The 20452-nt window shown below is 39.2% G+C and overlaps 1 protein-coding gene across 2 annotated transcripts in view; it reads right to left on the bottom strand.

Annotated features, from left to right (window-relative positions):
• Nucleotides 1-20452, bottom strand: part of LOC126203986 (carbohydrate sulfotransferase 8-like) — a 126396-nt gene that overhangs the window by 39771 nt on the left and 66173 nt on the right. For both annotated transcript variants that reach the window (XM_049938415.1, XM_049938416.1), the window contains exons 2-3: nt 19410-19541; nt 8145-8293 (exon numbers count right to left, since the gene is read on the bottom strand). In XM_049938415.1, the coding sequence (XP_049794372.1) occupies nt 8145-8293; nt 19410-19526 (266 nt within the window). In that variant the 5' untranslated portion in view covers nt 19527-19541. The remainder of the gene's footprint in view (nt 1-8144; nt 8294-19409; nt 19542-20452) is intronic.

Genomic DNA, 20452 nt, shown 5'->3' with positions numbered 1-20452 from the left:
TTTATAGTGAGCAGAAACTACATCCTGATAAAAAAGTGTTTGAAAAAAAAAGTTTGTCACAACAAACAGTGGTTCAACAAACTGAGATGATGACTGGTGACATTAAAAAAGTCTGTGTAGTCGCGCTGCCACATTCGGAGCATTTGACATTGCTTTGGATGAGAGCACTGATTTTTCAGATACATGAGGACTTCAAAATAACAGAAGAACTATTAGCACTACAGCCATTAAAAGCAAACACTACTGGTGAAGATATTTTTCATGAAGTTGAAAAAAATCATCAAAACCATCAACCTGCAGTGTAGTCAGCTCACTGGAGCTTCTTCTGATGGAGTACCTGCAATGGTCACTTCACGAAAAGGTTTTATTGGCACATTAAATGAAAATCTTCTGAACTAAATATTACAAAGAAAGTTTAACAGTCCTTCACTGCATTATTCACCAAGAAAATTTCTGTGCTAACTCAATTAAAATGACACATGCCATGGATGTGGTTACCATGAGCATCAATTTCATTAAGTCCCATGCACTAAATCACTGCCAATTCAAACAGAGTTTGGACAACCTGTGCTCCAAACATGAAGATTTAGCTTACCATTGCAAAGTGAGATGGCTGAGTAGGGGCAAAATACTAAAACTTTTTATAATCTTTCACAAGAAATAGCACATTTTATGGCTATCAAAGGGAAACCATTGGCTGAAATAAATGACACCAATGGATTTGTGATTTAACATTTCTGATTGACATCACAGCTCATTAAAATGACTTAAATTACAAACTCAAGAAACAAGGGCAGTTAATCCACAAATTATACAGCCATCTGAAAGCTTTTTAGGCAAAGATGAGTTTGTGGGAAATGCAGATGAGAGCTGGAAACTTTTACCACATTCCTACAGTGCCAACTCACGAAAATGTTGATTACATTACTTATGCTGATGAGCTGAAATCATTGTTAGTGCAATTTAGCACAAGGTTTTCTGATTTCAGGAATGCAGACAGCATGTTTGCTATATTTGCTAACCCATAACATGTGATGTAGAGAAGGCCCCATAAAACTTTGAATGGAACTTATTGAACTTCAGGAAGATTTATCTTTAAAATCTAAATTTCAAGAAGTAAACCTGGTCAAATTTTATAAAACTTATTTGACTGAAGAGAAATATCCACAGCTGAGATCATTTGTAGGAAGGAAAATTTGTCTTTTTGGAAGCACATTTAGCTGTGAACCCTCCTATGCCAACCTCTTCATGGGCTACTTAGAGGAGACCTTCCTTGCTTCCCAAAACGCCAAACCCCCGGTTTCTTTCAGGTTTATTGATGACATCTTTATAATCTGGACTCAAGACCAGAATATCTTATTTTCATTCCTCCACGACTTCAACACATTCTCTCCCATCCACTTCACCTGATCCTCCTCCACCCATTGTGCCACCTTCCTGGATGTCAATCTCCCTCATTCCACATGTAGCCAACCAATCGCCAAAATTACCTGCACTTTGACAGCTGCCACCCTTTCCACACCAAAAAATGCTTTCTATAGAACTTGGTCACCTGTGGTAGACACATTTGCTGTGATGAGAACTCCATCACCCAGTGTGCTGACTGCCTCACAAAGGCCTTCGGAGACAGGCAACACCCTCCAGCCTTAATTCACAGACAGGTTTCCTATGCCATATCTTCACACACACCTGATCCTCCCATCCTTCCCAAGAACCAACCATAAAGAAGTGCTCCCCTTGTCATCCAATACCTCTACAGACTGGAATGACTGAAGCAGGTCCTTTGCCAGAGCTTTGGTTATCTACTGTCATGCCCTGAAATGAGGGATATCCTACCCAAGATACTTCCAATCCCTCTCAAAGTGGTATTCCACTGCTGATCCAACCTCCACAATATCCTAATCCATTCGTATGTCACTCTCACCCCCGTGGAAGACACAGATGCAAGACCTGGCCAATCCATCCACCCAGCATCACCTATTCCAGTCCCAGCACTGGATTATCCTACCCCATAACAGGCTGGGCCACCTGTGAACAGCCATGTTATATAACAGCTCTGCTGCAACAGCTGCATAGTGTTTTACATTGGTATGACAACTAACAAGCTGTCCACAATACAAGATCTCGAAGGCTGCTTCACAACCCATGACATCTGTATCCTCCCCACCATCACCATCTTTTCTGAGCTACACAGATGGGATCTATCCTTTCAACATATCCTTCACTCCCATAACCTTCCTAGCCTACACCTAAGGAGGTAATTCAACAGTGTGTGTGTGTGTGTGTGTGTGTGTGTGTGTGTGTGTGTGTGTGTGTGTGTTTTCCTCCAACTAGAAAAAGGAAGTGTATTCTGTTGTTGTTGTGGTCTTCAGTCCAGAGACTGGTTTGATGCAGCTCTCCATGCTACTCTATCCTGTGCAAGCTTCTTCATCTCCCAGTACCTACTGCAACCTACATCCTTCTGAATCTGCTTAGTGTATTCATCTCTTGGTCTCCCTCTACGATTTTTACCCTCCACGCTGCCCTCCAATACTAAATTGGTGATCCCTTGATGCCTCAGAACATGTCCTACCAACCGATCCCTTCTTCTGGTCAAGTTGTGCCACAAACTCCTCTTCTCCCCAATCCTATTCAGTACCTCCTCATTAGTTATGTGATCTACCCATCTAATCTTCAGTATTCTTCTGTAGCACCACATTTCGAAAGCTTCTATTCTCTTCTTGTCCAAACTATTTACCGTCCATGTTTCACTTCCATACATGGCTACACTCCATACAAAGACTTTCAGAAATGACTTCCTGACACTTAAATCTATACTCGATGTTAACAAATTTCTCTTCTTCAGAAACGCTTTCCTTGCCATTGCCAGTCTACATTTTATATCCTCTCTACTTCGACCATCATCAGTTATTTTACTCCCTAAATAGCAAAACTCCTTTACTACTTTAAGTGTCTCATTTCCTAATGTAATTCCCTCAGCATCACCCGATTTAATTTGACTACATTCCATTATCCTCGTTTTGCTTTTGTTGATGTTCATCTTATATCCTCCTTTCAAGACACTGTCCATTCCGTTCCACTGCTCTTCCAAGTCCTTTGCTGTCTCTGACAGAATTACAATGTCATCGGCGAACCTCAAAGTTTTTATTTCTTCTCCATGGATTTTAATACCTACTCCGAATTTTTCTTTTGTTTCCTTTATTGCTTGCTCAATATACAGATTGAATAACATCGGGGAGAGGCTGTCTTACTCCCTTCCCAACCACTGCTTCCCTTTCATGTCCCTCAACTCTTATAACTGCCATCTGGTTTCTGTACAAATTGTAAATGGCCTTTCGCTCCCTGTATTTTACCCCTGCCACCTTTAGAATTTTAAAGAGAGTATTCCAGTCAACATTGTCAAAAGCTTTCTCTAAGTCTACAAATGCTAGAAACGTAGGTTTGCCTTTCCTTAATCTTTCTTCTAAGATAAGTCGTAAGGTCAGTATTGCCTCACGTGTTCCAGTATTTCTACGGAATCCAAACTGATCTTCCCCGAGGTCGGCTTCTACTAGTTTTTCCATTCGTCTGTAAAGAATTCGTGTTAGTATTTTGCAGCTGTGGCTTATTAAACTGATTGTTCGGTAATTTTCACATCTGTCAACACCTGCTTTCTTTGGGATTGGAATTATTATATTCTTCTTGAAGTCTGAGGGTATTTCGCCTGTTTCATACATCTTGCTCACCAGATGGTAGATTTTTGTCGGGACTGGCTCTCCCAAGGCCGTCAGTAGTTCTAATGGAATGTTGTCTACTCCGGGGGCCTTTTTTCGACTCAGGTCTTTCAGTGCTCTGTCAAACTCTTCACGCAGTATCGTATCTCCCATTTCATCTTCATCTACATCCTCTTCCATTTCCATAATATTGTCCTCAAGTACATCGCCCTTGTACAGACCCTCTATATACTCCTTCCACCTTTCTGCTTTCCCTTCTTTGCTTAGAATTGGGTTTCCATCTGAGCTCTTGATGTTCATACAAGTGGTTCTCTTTTCTCCAAAGGTCTCTTTAATTTTCCTGTAGGCAGTATCTATCTTACCCCTAGTGAGATAAGCCTCTACATCCTTACATTTGTCCTCTAGCCACCCCTGCTTAGCCATTTTGCACTTCCTGTCGATCTCATTTTTGAGACGTTTGTATTCCTTTTTGCCTGCTTCATTTACTGCATTTTTATATTTTCTTCTTTCATCAATTAAATTCAATATTTCTTTTGTTACCCAAGGATTTCTACTAGCCCTAGTCTTTTTACCTACTTGATCCTCTGCTGCCTTCACTACTTCATCCCTCAAAGCTACCCATTCTTCTTCTACTGTATTTCTTTCCCCCATTCCTGTCAACTGTTCCCTTATGCTCTCCCTGAAACTCTCTACAACCTCTGGTTCTTTCAGTTTATCCAGGTCCCATCTCCTTAAATTCCCACCTTTTTGCAGTTTCTTCAGTTTTAATCTACAGGTCATAACCAATAGATTGTGGTCAGAGTCCACATCTGCCCCTGGAAATGTCTTACAATTTAAAACCTGGTTCCTAAATCTCTGTCTTACCATTATATAATCTATCTGATACCTTTTAGTATCTCCAGGGTTCTTCCATGTATACAACCTTCTATCATGATTCTTAAACCAAGTGTTAGCTATGATTAAGTTGTGCTCTGTGCAAAATTCTACCAGGCGGCTTCCTCTTTCATTTCTTAGCCCCAATCCATATTCTCCTACTACGTTTCCTTCTCTCCCTTTTCCTACACTCGAATTCCAGTCATCCATGACTATTAAATTTTCGTATCCCTTCACTATCTGAATAATTTCTTTTATTTCATCATACATTTCTTCAATTTCTTCGTCATCTGCAGAGCTAGTTGGCATATAAACTTGTACTACTGTAGTAGGTGTGGGCTTCGTATCTATCTTGGCCACAATAATGCGTTCACTAAGCTGTTTGTAGTAGCTTACCCGCGTTCCTATTTTCCTATTCATTATTAAACCTACTCCTGCATTACCCCTATTTGACTTTGTGTTTATAACCCTGTAGTCACCTGACCAGAAGTCTTGTTCCTCCTGCCACCGAACTTCACTAATTCCCACTATATCTAACTTTAACCTATCCATTTCCCTTTTCAAATTTTCTAACCTACCTGCCCGATTAAGGGACCTAACATTCCACGCTCCGATCCGTAGAACGCCAGTTTTCTTTCTCCTGATAACGACATCCTCTTGTGTAGTCCCCGCCCGGAGATCCGAATGGGGGACTATTTTACCTCCGGAATATTTTACCCAAGAGGACGCCATCATCATTTAATCATACAGTAAAGCTGTATGCCCTCGGGAAAAATTACGGCCGTAGTTTCCCCTTGCTTTCAGCCGTTCGCAGTACCAGCACAGCAAGGCCGTTTTGGTTATTGTTACAAGGCCAGATCAGTCAATCATCCAGACTGTTGCCCTTGCAACTACTGAAAAGGCTGCTGCCCCTCTTCAGGAACCACACACGTTTGTCTGGCCTCTCAACAGATACCCCTCCGTTGTGGTTGTACCTACAGTACGGCTATCTGTATCGCTGAGGCACGCAAGCCTCCCCACCAACGGCAAGGTCCATGGTTCATGGGGGGGGAGTGTATTCTATACTTTTGTTTATATTTTTGTATCTACCAACAATGCAGTGCCTTTTGGGGAGTCATTTCCTTTATTCCTGAACAATTTGATTAGAAGTTGTTTCTGAGCAACAGTGTCAAACATCTGATGGAAATCTAAAAATATTGAATCAATTTGACATCCCTTGTCAATAGCACTCATTACTTCATGAGGGTAAAGAGGCAGTTGTGTTTCACAAGGATGATATTTTCTGAATCGGTGTTGGTGTTGGCTGTTTGACAACTAATCCTTTTCTTCAAGATAACCCATAATGTTCAGACACAATATATGTTCCAAAACCCCATACTGAAAATTGGCATTAGTGATATGGGTCTGTAATTCAGTGGATTATGCCTATTTCCTTTCTGGGTATTGGTGTGACTTGTGTAGCTTTCCAGTCTTCAGGTGCACATCTTTCAATGGATGACCAAAATATGGAGCTATTGCATGACCATATTCTGGAAGGATCCTGACTAGTATAAAAACTACGTGGGAGGCCTTGGCTGCTTTACTGCACTAGGAATATCTACTTCTAAGTTACTCATGTTGGCAGTTGTTTTTGATTTGAATTCTGGAATATTTACTTCATTGTTTCTGGTGAAGGAATTTTGGTAAACTGTATTTATTAACTTGGTTTAGTGGCACTTGTGCAGTGAAGGTACTGAGTGTGACTCTCTGTTGGTGTACTTTACATATGACCAGAATCTCTTTGGATTCTCTGCCAGATTTGGAGACAGAGTTTCAATGTGGATACTATTAAAATCATCTCACATTGAAGTTTGCACTCATTTCAAGCTTCTGTAAAACTTCACCAGTGATGGGGGCTGTTGCATTCTTTTAAATTTGACAGGATTTTTTGTTGCTTCTCCAACAGTGTTCTGACCTGTTTTGTGTATGATGGGGGTCTCTAACATCACTATATTTGGTATATGTCTCTCAATTTCTGTCAGTATTATTTCTTTGAATTTAAACCACATCTGGTATATGCTTACATAGTCAGATCAGAAAGAGTGGATACTGTCTCTTAGGAAGGCATCAAGTGCATTTTTATGTGCTTGCTTCTCTAAATAAATATATATTGCATTTATTTTTGGTAGGTTTGGATGTTATAGTATTCAATCTCGCTACAGCAATATTGTGCTCACTAATCCCTGTGTACATCATGATGCTTCCCATTTCCTCAGGATCATTTGTTTCTAAGAGGTCAAGTATGTCTTCACAACCATTTACACTTCATGTGGAGTCATGGAACTAAATATTCCAAATAATCTTCTGAGAATGCATTCAGAACAATTTTGGACATTTTATGCCTACCACTGACTTTAAACATTTATTTTCACTAATGTATCTAGAGTAGACTGAAGTCACCACCAACTATAATTGTATGAGTGGAGTACCTATCTGAAATGAGATTCAAGTTGTTGTTGAACTGTTCAGCAACTGTATCATCTGAGTTAGAGGGGGAGGGTGTGGGGTGGGAGAGGGGTTGGGTTGATGAAAAAAAAATTATTAATTTATTCCAGTTTTCTACCCATACTATCTCACAGGAACTATCTACTTCAATTTCTACTACTGGTAGCAATAAACACTCCACCACCTACTGTATTTAACCCTTCCTTTCTGAAAATGGTTAGGTTATTTGTAAAAAATTTGGCTGGATCCATTTCCTGCTTTAGCCAGCTTTCCATACCTATAACAATTTGATGTTCAGTGTTGTGTATTAGCACTTCGAGCTCTGGTTCTTTTCCAACACAGCTATGACAATTTACAACTACAATGCTGATTGTTGCTAAACCAGATTTTAAACTGCAAAACATTTCCAAGGGCAGATGAGGATTTCCCATTATCCATGTAAAGGCTTAAATATATGCAAATGACATAACCTCAGAAACTTCACTGGTCTCATTCATATATGATTTTATTTATATAGACTGAAGCAGTGAGTAAAAATTTCTACCAAGGCCAGGGATCAAACCTGAGTCTCCTGCTTGCTAGGCCGGTGTTTTCACACAACTGCACGGATTACCCTGGCATGCCTCCCTCCTCGATCCAAAGTAGACTGGGATGGCAGTGAGAATTAATCAATTGAGAGGGCAAGAGCACCAGGGTAATCTGTTCAGTTGTGTGAACCACTGTGCCAAGGTGGCCTAGTGGTTGGATTCGATTCCCAGCCTCGGTATAAATTTCCACTTGCCACTTCAGTCTGTATGCTTAAATATATATTAAACATCTCAATGTCTTCATAATTGTCAGCAACACAGTATAATTTATTACATATTACTCAGAGCAACAAATTTAATTTTAACTATTTCTGTAGTTTTCAAATATCAATTTTTAAAACAAGAAAAGGACTGCTACTTAAGCTGTTTGAACATTCTACCAGTCCTTATTAGGTGATCATTGCAACAGTCCTTGCTCTAGAGACATAAAATAAAGAAAGTGAACATACCACAAAAGTTATTGGCTCTGCATTGATTTCATAATTACCTGTCAATGTAGAATACGCCATACTGTGGAGCAGGTGGATGTATTAATTTTGGTGGATCATCTGTGTGTTTATACAAGCCAAGATTGTGCTTATAACATACTTCCTCTATTCTTCTTATTCGCTGAATGTTCTCTATTTCTGCCTCTATCTGTAAACAGATACTGCTTGTCTGTACTATTGATGTCAAATACATTTCTTTAATGCCTAATGAGCTATTCTGTTAAGATCACTTAAGTACTCTTCGATGGTACCAGTAACTAAAAATATTTACACTAGCAAGAACAATCTACAGCAGGAACAAACTTTTAATATTTTTCTTAATGTTGCCACTTGTTCCTGCCTGTCCTATAGACTCATGCCATTTATCTCTTTCTGTTGTCTCACAGCCTTTGCTCTTCCCTTTCCTTCTTCCTTGTTGTTCTCACATTATTCACACAACACAACCCATAAGTGCCACAGCAACTAGACAGTATAGTAGTCATTCATTCCTGTTTCCTAGCTATGTGGAGAAATGAGAACATTCAGGGATGTGGACCAAGTTTAAGTCTACATTAACAACGCAAATCAGCTCTTAGAATCTGCATTAACAATTAATGTTACTAAAGTAAGATTTCAGCTGCAAACAATGGTAAGGGACAGTCAATGAAAAAACAGTGTTACTGCTGGTAAAATGTGGTAAGGGATGTGCTTATTCACATTAGTTGATGGTTCCACATTAAACCGAGAAATGGCAACTTTATCTTTAATTTCAGATTCCAGCTAATGGCAGCTTTGCCTAGACGTGTGCATGCAGGCAGTGGTAAATACCCAAAACATGGCTGCCAGTAGTAGTAATGTTAGTAGTAATGTGTATGGTGTCCATTCCAGAAAAATCCTTTTCAGGAACAATTGGTGTGAATCTGAGTGTGATATGGATACATAAAACTCACCTGCAGATCCTGAATATGTTACTGGATGCAAATATGCTTCAAAAATTGTTGGTAATCAAGTAAATTTGAATATTTATATACCAAACGAAAGTGCTGGCATGTTGATAGACACACAAACATACACACAAAAATCAAGGTTTCACAACCAACGGTTGCTTCATCAGGAAATAGGGAAGGAGAGGGAAGCACGAAAGGATGTGGGTTTTAAGGGAGAGGGTAAGGAGTCATTCCAATCCCGGGAGCGGAAAGACCTACCTTAGTGGGAAAAAAGGACAGGTATACACTCGCACACACACACACACATCCATCTGCACATACACAGACACAAGCAGACATTTACAAATGTCTGCTTGTGTGTGTGTGTGTGTGTGTGAGTGTGAGTGTGAGTGTGAGTGTGAGTGTATACCTGTCCTTTTTTCCCACTAAGGTAGGTCTTTCCGCTCCCGGAATTGGAATGACTCCTTACTCTCTCCCTTAAAACCCACATCCTTTCGTCTTTCCCTCTCCTTCCCTCTTTCCTGATGAGGCAACAGTTTGTTGCGAAAGCTTGAATTTCGTGTGTATGTTTGTGTTTGTTTGTGTGTCTATCGACCTGCCAGCACTTTCGTTCGGTAAGTCACATCATCTGTGTTTTTAGATATATTTTTCCCATGTGGAATGTTTCCCTCTATTATATTCATCTTTGTTTTTAGATATATATTTTTCCCACGTGGAATGTTTCCCCCTATTATATTCATATCATTGAATATTTATATATGTACATAAACCATTTTGAGTACTGTACTTTATCATAGTTTATGTGAATTTGCATGACAGTGTGATGGTAGAAATGTTAAGGGCCACTCTTAACATTGTTTACATGCTGTAGCAAGGTGCTAGATAAAATTTATTTTATATCTTACGGAATCATAGGTTAATTTTTGAGGTTATTGTGCTTTATTTTTACAAAAATTGTTGATGCAAGTGTTAGTATTAAAAAACAGAAATGATTTGCAATGTTTAAATTTGAATTTTGAGAGGTTTCACAATAATGTTTTTTTGATTTGTCCAGCAAGTAAACAATGGTAAGTCAATTACAGAAGGGTGTCCATTCCCAGGGGGTAAGTGGGGTGGCATCCCCCCACCCTTCCCCAGGAAAGGAAGAAATATAGTATAGTCAGAAAGAAAATGATATAAAATTGGGTATTGTGGAGATTTTTAACAAGGTCAGAACCGGAACCTTTTTATCGCAACTTAGAAGTCACCATTCATCTTCCAACTTATTAAAAATAATCCATAACCCAATGTTCAGCACCTCCACCTCCTACAAACTATTGTGTGGATGCTCTTGTCTTTATAGCAGGTATATTCGAAAACAATGACTTATCTAAATAAAAATAACCACATTGCATGTACTTGAAATGCCTTATTTATGAGACTTTTAGAAACTTTACTGCACAACTTTTCAAAACAACCAACTTTGTCCCTCACCATCGTTTGCAGCTGAGGGTTTTAAATACTATAAAACATGAGGCAGGGTTGTTTGCTTATGTTTAAATGCTGATAACTCAGAACAAAGTTCTGCAAATGAAGCACTATCTCCTGAATGGTTACAAGGCACAGAAGCCATTGTTTTCATTCAGAAGTTGTTTTGATTCTGGTTGAAAACAAACAATAATTGCTTATCATCTAAGGAGATTACAGAATTCATAAGCTCACCAAGTAATATTAACTCTGTTAGCTATGATGATGTTTCCACTAGAATATTAAAATCTTGTGCTGACCTAATAGGATTACCCTTAAAAGTGACTCTTGGCACATTTCCTGGCTGACTTATGCCCACTACAAAACTTGGTATAAGCAAATATCACTCCTTCCAGTCCACCCAAAAGTGAAAATGTCGCCAATGATGGAATACTGACTGACTTAGCAGAGCAGAACTTGCTGTTTCTCAGTTTTGATTCATAAAGGATTCTCCACAGAGAAAGCACCACAAGACATTACAAAGTAAATGCTAGCAGAGATATACAAGGAAAATCATAGTGTTGGTATGTTTTCTGACCTTACTAAAACTTTGAGTGGATTACAAAATTCGACTGTACAAAACCCTGATCCAGTCTGTTGTTCTATATGGCTGTGAGACATGGAGTATCCAGGAACAGGACTTCCATAAGCTCCTCGTTTTTGAGAGAAAAGTGCTTCAGAAGATCTTCGGTCCAGTTCTGGATGCAGACACACGGGAATGCAGGATCAGATACAACCAAGAGCTTGAGGAACTATACCAGAAGCCCAACATATCAGGAACTGTCAAAGCCAAACGAATGCATGTGGCCCAGATGGAAGATCACAGATGGCCTCGGAAGCTCCTGGATTTCACACCTACAGGAAAGAGACCCCCAGGGAGACCCAAGAAGCATTGGAGGGATGGCCTCCATGAAGATTTAAACCAAGCATCAATAGATGTGAACAGATGGTGGATAGCAGCAATGGACAGAATACAGTGGAGGAGAAAACTTGTAGAAGCATGCGGTCCACTTGGCCTGTTCACATAGAAGAAGAAGAACCTTAATCATTGTGGCACTAATGGCGTCCCTCTTGCAAGGCCGGCACCTTACCTTCATAATAGAAAGAAAAGGGTTTTGTTGACAGATACAAAACTAACTTTAGAATGGGCAGTTAAAATCACTGAGGTCCCACAAGATTGGTACAGGCTCATACTTGTTCTTTACCAACCTAAGTGATCTTCTAATCTCCAAAGTTTTCACATAACACACACATGCCATATTACATATGTAAATCCACATGACAATCACGTTTTAAACCACTGAAATGCATTGTGGAATTAAATAAAGAGTGACTGATAAGATTAAACGTTTTGTTTCATTTTATATTTGTTTCATTTTATATGGCTCTAAAGGGTCACCCAGAAACAATAAAATTTGCTAATTAAAAGCCCAAACTAAATCTTAGTGCATGCAGCTCAGATAAAAGCCAAACAAGCATCCAAGTGGTTTAAAGCTAATAGTTTAAGTGCCTTAAAAACAACAATATTATGCAACTTCAAACAAGCCACACTGACCTGTTAGTAACAGAAGTAGACTTCAATGGTCATACACCAAATAAAACACAATGCACAAAATTCCTTGGGGACCAGTTGGATAACAAGTTAAAATTGAGTTAACACACGGATATAATAATCAAAAAGCTCACCTCAGCACATTTTGATCTTAAAAGCATCTCTGATTGTAGGGGTGCCAAAATCCATTTCAATAAAATTCTTCTGGGTGTGTGATGACACCACATGTGATAAGATGCTACTATTTTGGTTGCTTTTGCAGACAGCCTCTGAGAAGGTGATGTCTTGTGGCAATGGTTACTGCTTTATAAATATTATTTGGAGAAAAGTACGTCTGGGCGTCTTGGCATTGTATGTTTTGATTTGGTGACCGAAGTTATGGTGAGCGATAGATGTCAGTTTCTTACTGTTGGGAAAATCTGATGTTAATTTTTATTGGTTGTCATTGGCAAATCTAGTAGAAGCTACCAACATGGCACAGTGCTGATTACAGAGGGGCTGGTGGTGCCTACGATTTGTCAGTACTTCCTGTTGTCTCCAGCATGGTGTTTATTGCATACACAGGGGCTGCTCTGCAAGAACAGCCAGTCTGATGGGTTGCAATCATTGCCAACTGAGATGGCAAGAGTCTGTAGCACTTCTCATGGTTCATATTGGGTGGCTGCTTAACTATCTTGACAGTCTTCCTGATTTTTTGCTTGTTGATAAATAGCTAAAAAATGGGCTTGTTTAAATTATATGAACTTGTAAGACACTTTTCATGTTCTTTCACTGCTGATGCAGTATGCTGACCGAACTATAGATGTATTGTAATTCTTCATGCTTTCAAAGCGACCTGTTGACATCTTGGACATTCGGGAATCCAGCCGGATGTTTGCATCATTCTCGCACAATATTTCAACTGCATGTCTCGCTGTCTTCTTCAGGTGCTACCTGAGACTCAGGTAGCACCTGAAGAAGACAGCGAGGCACGCTGTTGAAATATCGTGCAAGAGTGACGCAAACATCTGGCTGGATTCCCGAATATCCAAGATGTATACATGTATTGCTCGAGTTCTGCGACATGTGTTGCTGAGGCATCTCATTGATATATATCAGACCATGACCACAGCTAAGCCTGTATACTCCTCCTGTGTGTGAAGCTTGTCCGTGACATCTTTAGTGGATCCCAGGAAGTACATAATTTTGTTGATGTCGTAGCAGACAGGTTTGATCCCCTTACCACAGAGTCTCCATAGCACAGAGAAAATTAAATTCATAATTTCCACCACTATCTACATTGACAATGCGACAAAATAAGTTTTTGGTTGGAAATTGAAAATGACTGTGGCTACCTATTATGGATGTGGCAGGGGCAGATATCCAACTGCCGTGTCTTGTCATCACCCAAAATGGAAGAACGCATTGATTCATACATTAATAATGAAAGCACACGAAATCAGTGATACAGACAGCCTCAAGGGTGAATTTTACAAGCTATGAACCAATTTCAGGGCAAGTGGATCGAGCATGATAGCATACGTTTTGAGAAAAATTACATTTCAGTCACACTGGAGATGAACAGTGATTGAGCATTTTGGAAATAATTTACTGTCTGGCACAATCACAACAATTCCTAAATAAACTTACCAGTTACAGCCAGCATAAGATGTCATGCCTCGCTCCCATCACTGCGGAAACCACACTCTCAATGAATGACAGTCTGATAAGAGGCAAGGCTGTTCCTCAAGTTCTGACCGCTACCAGGATCTATAGAGTATCTACAGTATAGTAACAACAGAGAAGACCCATTAATAATATTAATTTGCCTACATAAAATTCTTAAGAATCCAAATGAAAAACCTGATGAGTGATACAGAGTCATATGTTTGGACTCTGAACATTTCATTAAGCACTTAAAAGGCCTACCAGTCTCGTCCAGAAATTTGGTGGTGAGCTTCACTGACAAGTACCCATTAAACAATGTGACAACACAGGACAAGGTGAATATTTTACAGGAGTGCACTGCACCAGATGTATGTGATCCCATGCAGCACTGCCACACAACCACTTACTTCATGTGGAAAAGCCAGTTTCACCCAAACCTTCAGCCACAGCACTATTTTCTGCTCCCCTGGACCCTAAATTTTAGTTCTAGTATGTACGCAACACACTGGTAATTTGGCAACATGGAGAAAAAGAAATTTACAGTTTTCATATGAATCTAAGCTGAAAACATGACAAAATACAGTCTAATGTGGAAATATGGAAGACTATAGGAGTATAGTACAGTAATAATCATTTTTGTCAATAGTGGACAAGTTACACCAATATTTTATTTGCACAGGTAAATATGCAGAATTCTTGAAAGCTGTCATTCTGGTACACAGGTGTAGCTACAGGAAACTAGCAAAGATGAAATTCAATCAAGTATTATGTCATTAAAGACATGCTCAGCTATGATGATATTTAAAGTTGGATTATGATCAGTGTACCATACATTAGTTCTGTGGTCAGTCATTTGTGTGCTGTCTTTCGGGTGTAGACAGTCTCCTGACAGACTGAAATACTCATTAATGAAAAGATTTTATAAGAATGGTGAAAGAGAGAATGTAGACAATTATGTACCAGCTAGTTCTTTGCTACCAGTGTTTCCAAAAGTTTTTGATGAAGCAATATGTAGGAGAGTAATGGGACATTTCAGTACACATAATTTTCTGTCAGACTTGCAGTTTGATTTCAGGAAAGGGATGGCAACAGAAGATGAAATTTATTTTTTGTGTGTGAGGCACTACCAGAGCTGAATGCCAGACTGAGGACAGTTACTATTTTCTTTGGTCTCACAAAGTCTGATTCTGCAGACCACACAATACTTCTTCATAAGTTTGAACATTGTGGGAGCAGGAAAAAGCTTAACAGTGGTCACAGGAAGTAGGAAGCAGAATGTTGTTCTCTAGTGTCAACAAGCAGCGAAGAGGTTTGAATCTGTATGGGGCATGTAAAGAGGGGAGGGGAAGGGGGTGGCTGCTACAGTGTTCTATTATGGGTCTATTTCTTTCCTTGATATAAATCAATGATAGTTGATCAAAATAACTTCACTGCCTAATTTGTTTTTGCATTTATTTTTACTTTTGCTGAGATCCATTTTAATATATAAAATGTAATGGTCTTGTATTTTCTAACTTTGTCATTTTACTATGCGCACCTTTCCATAGGCATCGCTCAGAAAGCCACAGTCAGTTGGAGGTGAGCATTATGTCAGTTAAGAATCCTGACTGTTTGTTGCAGTGAATATTTGCTAAGTAAATGCTTGCAAACCTTATTGTACATTATCTTATTTAGCATCCTGGAGATGTTGGTAACTTTGACGTGGTTGTGTACAACGCTATCTCTTGTTGTAGGTATCCTGATAGTGGCTGCAACTGTAAGACATTAGTCCTGCCAAGGACTGTCATAGTACTCTTCCTGGGACCAACCATTTTGATTTCGTTTTCTCTATGTCCCTAATTGTTTTTAGTTAACCTATGTTTCACAGGTCATAGGCAAGATTTATATCAAAATGATATAGCAAGACTGAAATGCTTAATTCGGAACACTGCAGCCAATTTGGTCACTAAGGCTGTCATACATTCAAAACTGATCTAACATTAACTATGTTGTTTCTTGAAGGAGATTAAACTTTGGTTATGTTACTTCAAATAGTGTCAGTGAGACACACATTTTCATGATGGATTTGGTTTTGGTTCATATGTTTAAATGCTAAAGATCAATGCTCCACATTAATCTGAGAACCACAAAAGTTTTCTCTTTGAGCAATTGCTTTTTTATGGTCTATAGGTATTGCTCCAGTGCATGGGATCCATACCAGATGGGATTGACAGGGGATGTTGAACATATTCAGAGAAGAGTGCCATGAATGGTCATTGTTTTGTTTGATCGCTGGGTGAGTGTCACAGAAATACTGAAGAAATTAAACTGGCAGACTATTGAAGATAGATGTAAACTAGCCCTAGAAAGTCTACTAACAAAGTTTCAAGAACCAGCTTTAAATCATAGCTCTAGGAATATACTACAACCCCCTATGTATCGCTGCCATAGGTATCACAAGAACAAGATTAACTACAGCATGCTCAGAGGCATTTAAATGGTCTCAAGTGTTGGTGGTGCAATTGTCAAGTCAAAACATGAAGGAACACCTGTGGCTAAAGCAAGACCACGCAGACATGTACTGACAGACAAGAGCATTGAGTTCCATATGTGTACAGAAAGAGGAAAAAAAAAAACCTAATAACTGATAAAGTGGGACATACCCACTGCCATGCATTTCACAGTGGTTTGCACAGTATAGATGTAAGTTGGTATGTTGGTCATTGCCACTTGTGAAGTTTTGTGAATCCATGTATAGTGTGTGTGACTTACTGATCTGTGTTGCAAAACCTATTTTAATATATTTCAAGAAATCTGATCATCATAACTGGATTCAGCATTAAAAAATATAAAGAGAATGAAAATTAAATTCAAAATGTTGTGGACATTTAATAAATAGCTATTTACAACATCAAATAATCATATGAGAAACATTGCAAAGTGTTTTATACAGATGACTTATGAGCCATCCAAAAACGGGTCACAACTTAAAAGTTGTTTCAGAATTCTAGTTCCTCCATCCCTGTACATACAGTGTCTATTCAAAAGTATCAAGACACCTCTATGTAATGTGGAATTGACCACTAGATATCATGAGAGGTGGACCACCCAGAATAAAAGGATGCAGTAAGTACTGTGTTGTCAGCAGATAAGCAGTAACAGCAGAATGGATCAGTCAGGATATGTTAGTGAATTCAGTTGTAATCTAGTCATCGGATATCACCAGAGTAACAAATACATTATATGTATCTACATACACATTTTGCATGTACTGCTACAGCCGATGTGGCCGAGCGGTTCTAGGCACTACAGTCTGGAACCGCGCGACCGCTACGGTCGCAGGTTCGAATCCTGCCTCAGGCATGGATGTGTGTGATGTCCTTAGGTTAGTTAGGTTTAAGTAGTTCTAGGGGACTGATGACCTTAGAAGTTAAGTCCCATTGTGCTCAGAGCCATTTGATTTTGCATGTATGCTAGTAGACATTTCCTTTTGTGTTCCACTTGAAAATACAGCAAAGGAAAACTACAGTGTATATGCCTCTGTATGAGCCCTAATTTCTTGTATATTATCTCAATGGTCCTTACACTAAATGTTATGTTGGTAGCAGTAGAACTGTTCAGAAGTCAGTCTCAAATGCCAGTTTTCTAAATTTTCTCCATGTTGTTGCTCAAAAAGAGCATCACATTCCCTCCAGAGATTCCCTTCACAGACACCTGAATCCTAAAGTTGGCCAAGTTGAGTGTTGGTGGTGCAAATGTCGAGTCAAAATGTGAAGGAACAACTGTGGCTAAACGGAGAGCAGGCAGACATGTACTGACAGACAAGATCACTGAGCATTGCAGAGGGTGGATTTGAAAATTGCATTAAATTAGTGGAGTTCCAAAGTGCTCCCAGCAGCCCAGCTGTGACAATGATTGTGTGAAGGGGTTGAAAAGGATTGGATACAATGGTCGAGCAGCTCCTCATAGCCACACAGTTTTGTAGTCAGTGCTAAGCAAGTGGTGTAAAGAGCAATACCACTGAACAGTGGATGACAGGAAACAAGTGATCTGGAGTGATCAGTCGTGCTATACTCTGGGTTTGGCAACTGCCTGGAGAAAATTACCCACCACTGTGTGTAGTGTCAGCAGTGAAGTATGGAGAAAGTGGTGTCACAATATGGAAGTGTTTCTCATGGTTAGTGTGTGGTTCCTTTATTTCACTTAGGAAAACTCTAAATGATAAATAATATGACCAGCCACGCATGTTCAAAACAATTGCTGCAGCTGTTTCTGACACTGGTAGAATTCAACATGAGTAACAACCACATGCGTAAGCTTGTGGTGACAGGAGGACAGCAAAATACAAATATCATCAAAAGTAAGTGATGCTGGTCCTTGCAGAGGAGCTAATATCCTTGATAAGAAAAGACCCTTAAATATCTCAATGTCAACCTCCAGGAACACCAAAAAATGTTGGTAAAGCTGCTTTTTGTAAGGACCCCAGTCCTCTGCATTTCTAAATTAGTCTTCAGAGCTAACAAAATAAGGTAACAAGAGATCATGCCACTTTTAGAGCAAGTAGAAGCAATTCAACAATTTCTGCAATCCTATATGACACAGGAATTATGATGATCAGTTTCTACTAGCTGACATTGGTTGTATACGAAAGGCTAAAAAATTACAAGTATCTAGTATAGATAACATAAGAATATAAGTTACAAAATCTGTCATAGCTGAAATGGTAAACAAAATGGAAAGAGCATGTAAAATACAATAAAAATTGCATGTTGCGAAGTGCCAAAGTAATACATTAAACCCAGTTGTGAAGCCAGAATGAATCTTTGCAAGTGAATACAGAGACAAAGTAGAAGTCCAATAGGGAACAAAGATGTCTGAGCACCTAGAAGTAGTAGTGAAATTTAAAGGGTGATTCTGCTAACCTGTTGACTTGAAATATCTCTGGGACTGTTTAAGATATTGCATGAAAGTGCGCACTAAATGAAGTATTGTCTTGTCTAGCTATATTAATTATAGAGACTTCTACATAAATGTCATTTATTCAAATGGAACTACAGTAATTTCTGCAGTTATTACCAAAGTCCTGAAACTGATGAATTTGACTGTACTTCACTCTCCAAAATCCAGTAAATAGTTTCATTAGATCAAGATTCATCTGTTTCTAATGTCATTCACTGGGTGAAAATGGAATTGTGATATCTTAATAAGTTTGGGAAATGTTTGAGATGCAGAAGTCACCTGAGATGCCTTGTATAAAACATAGGGAAAAAAATAACAAAACAATATGGGGAAAATGACTGACAATTTCTGAATGTAGAATGAATGATAATATGGTAACAAAATGGATCACCATGTATCTCTGGAAAAAGAAATTAGGAACAGCCCTGATTTGAAAAGTTAAAAGAAGATTTTCAAATACACAACATCAAAGGACCAATAGCAGAAAGAAGAGTCTGCAAGAGGCAAGTGCCACAATCAGACAGATTTCAAGGATGAAGTGATCTGAGGAAAGAAATACAGTGAAATGGTGTAAGAAAGTGGAAGACAAGAAAACAGTACATTAGAAGGGATTGAAACTGACCCACAGTCCCTAGCTAGGCACAGTGTAAAAAGAAAGAACAAATGTTATGTAGACATGAATGGTGTGTACCCACCAGGTGCTGGTGTGTGTCCTGCACGGGCTTCCCTCTACTGACACACAGCAGCAGCAGGCCGCAGGTGGCAGCACTGACAGCCACACCCATCACCAGACGCCTCACAGTCAGCCTCATCGCAGTTCCTCACCACTGTGTAAAATTCAGTTAACTTGATACAGTATAACTGGATAGGGATGACAAAATAACACTGACAGTTAATGTTGCATGTGGACATGAGCCAGCAATTAAGGCAAAATGTTCCAAATCTTATGGTGTACACATTAAAGAAAACTAATTGCAAGGCATGCATTGCTGAGCTGCTCAAAAGACTATGTTCAGCTACTTTCACTTTACTTACATTTGCTAGTTTCAGAAGCAAATCAATTGATACCTTAACATAACTTACACATTTACTCTCACTTATGGCACAAGTTTCTGATGCACTTCATTTCTTAGAAAGAAAATGAATGTAACACAACACTGTACAGTGAGAATAATATGCAATGTTCACTTACAATCACCTCTTAGGCACCTCCTCAAGGAGTTAGATGTTTTCACAATGTTTATAGTACTTATACAGGGTGCGTCAAAAAAATGTATACACACTTTGAACTGTCATAGACAATTTATTTCCTGTTCTACAAGGTTAAATATCTGTGAGAAAGTAATGTTATGTTTCTTCAACAGGTGGCAGTAGTGGCAAGAAAGTAACTGCAACATGGCGGACAGGCGTTTGAGCTTTGAAGTGCGGAAGCAGATAATTAAGTGGTACTGGAAGTTTGAGAATGTAGCTCCAGTTCGAAGACAGTGGAGAAGTGAGTATGGTACAGAACCACCTTCAAGGTTAACAATTACATGTCTATGAGATAAATTCGAAATTCATGGAACAGTGTGTGATGCGCATAAATGTCGATCAGAGCGACCTCGTACAGCTAAAAGTGATGATTCCACAACTGCGGTCTTGGAACTGTTTCAGCATTCACCTCAAAAATCGTCAAGGCAAGCAGCACGTGAGAGTAATTTAAGTGCTAGTAGTGTGCTATGCATTCTGAAGAAAGGCA

Source organism: Schistocerca nitens, chromosome 9 (assembly GCF_023898315.1).
Source record: "Schistocerca nitens isolate TAMUIC-IGC-003100 chromosome 9, iqSchNite1.1, whole genome shotgun sequence".
Lineage (NCBI taxonomy): Eukaryota > Metazoa > Arthropoda > Insecta > Orthoptera > Acrididae > Schistocerca > Schistocerca nitens.
Note: the sequence above shows the minus strand (reverse complement) of the source record. Positions and strands in the feature narration are given on the sequence as shown.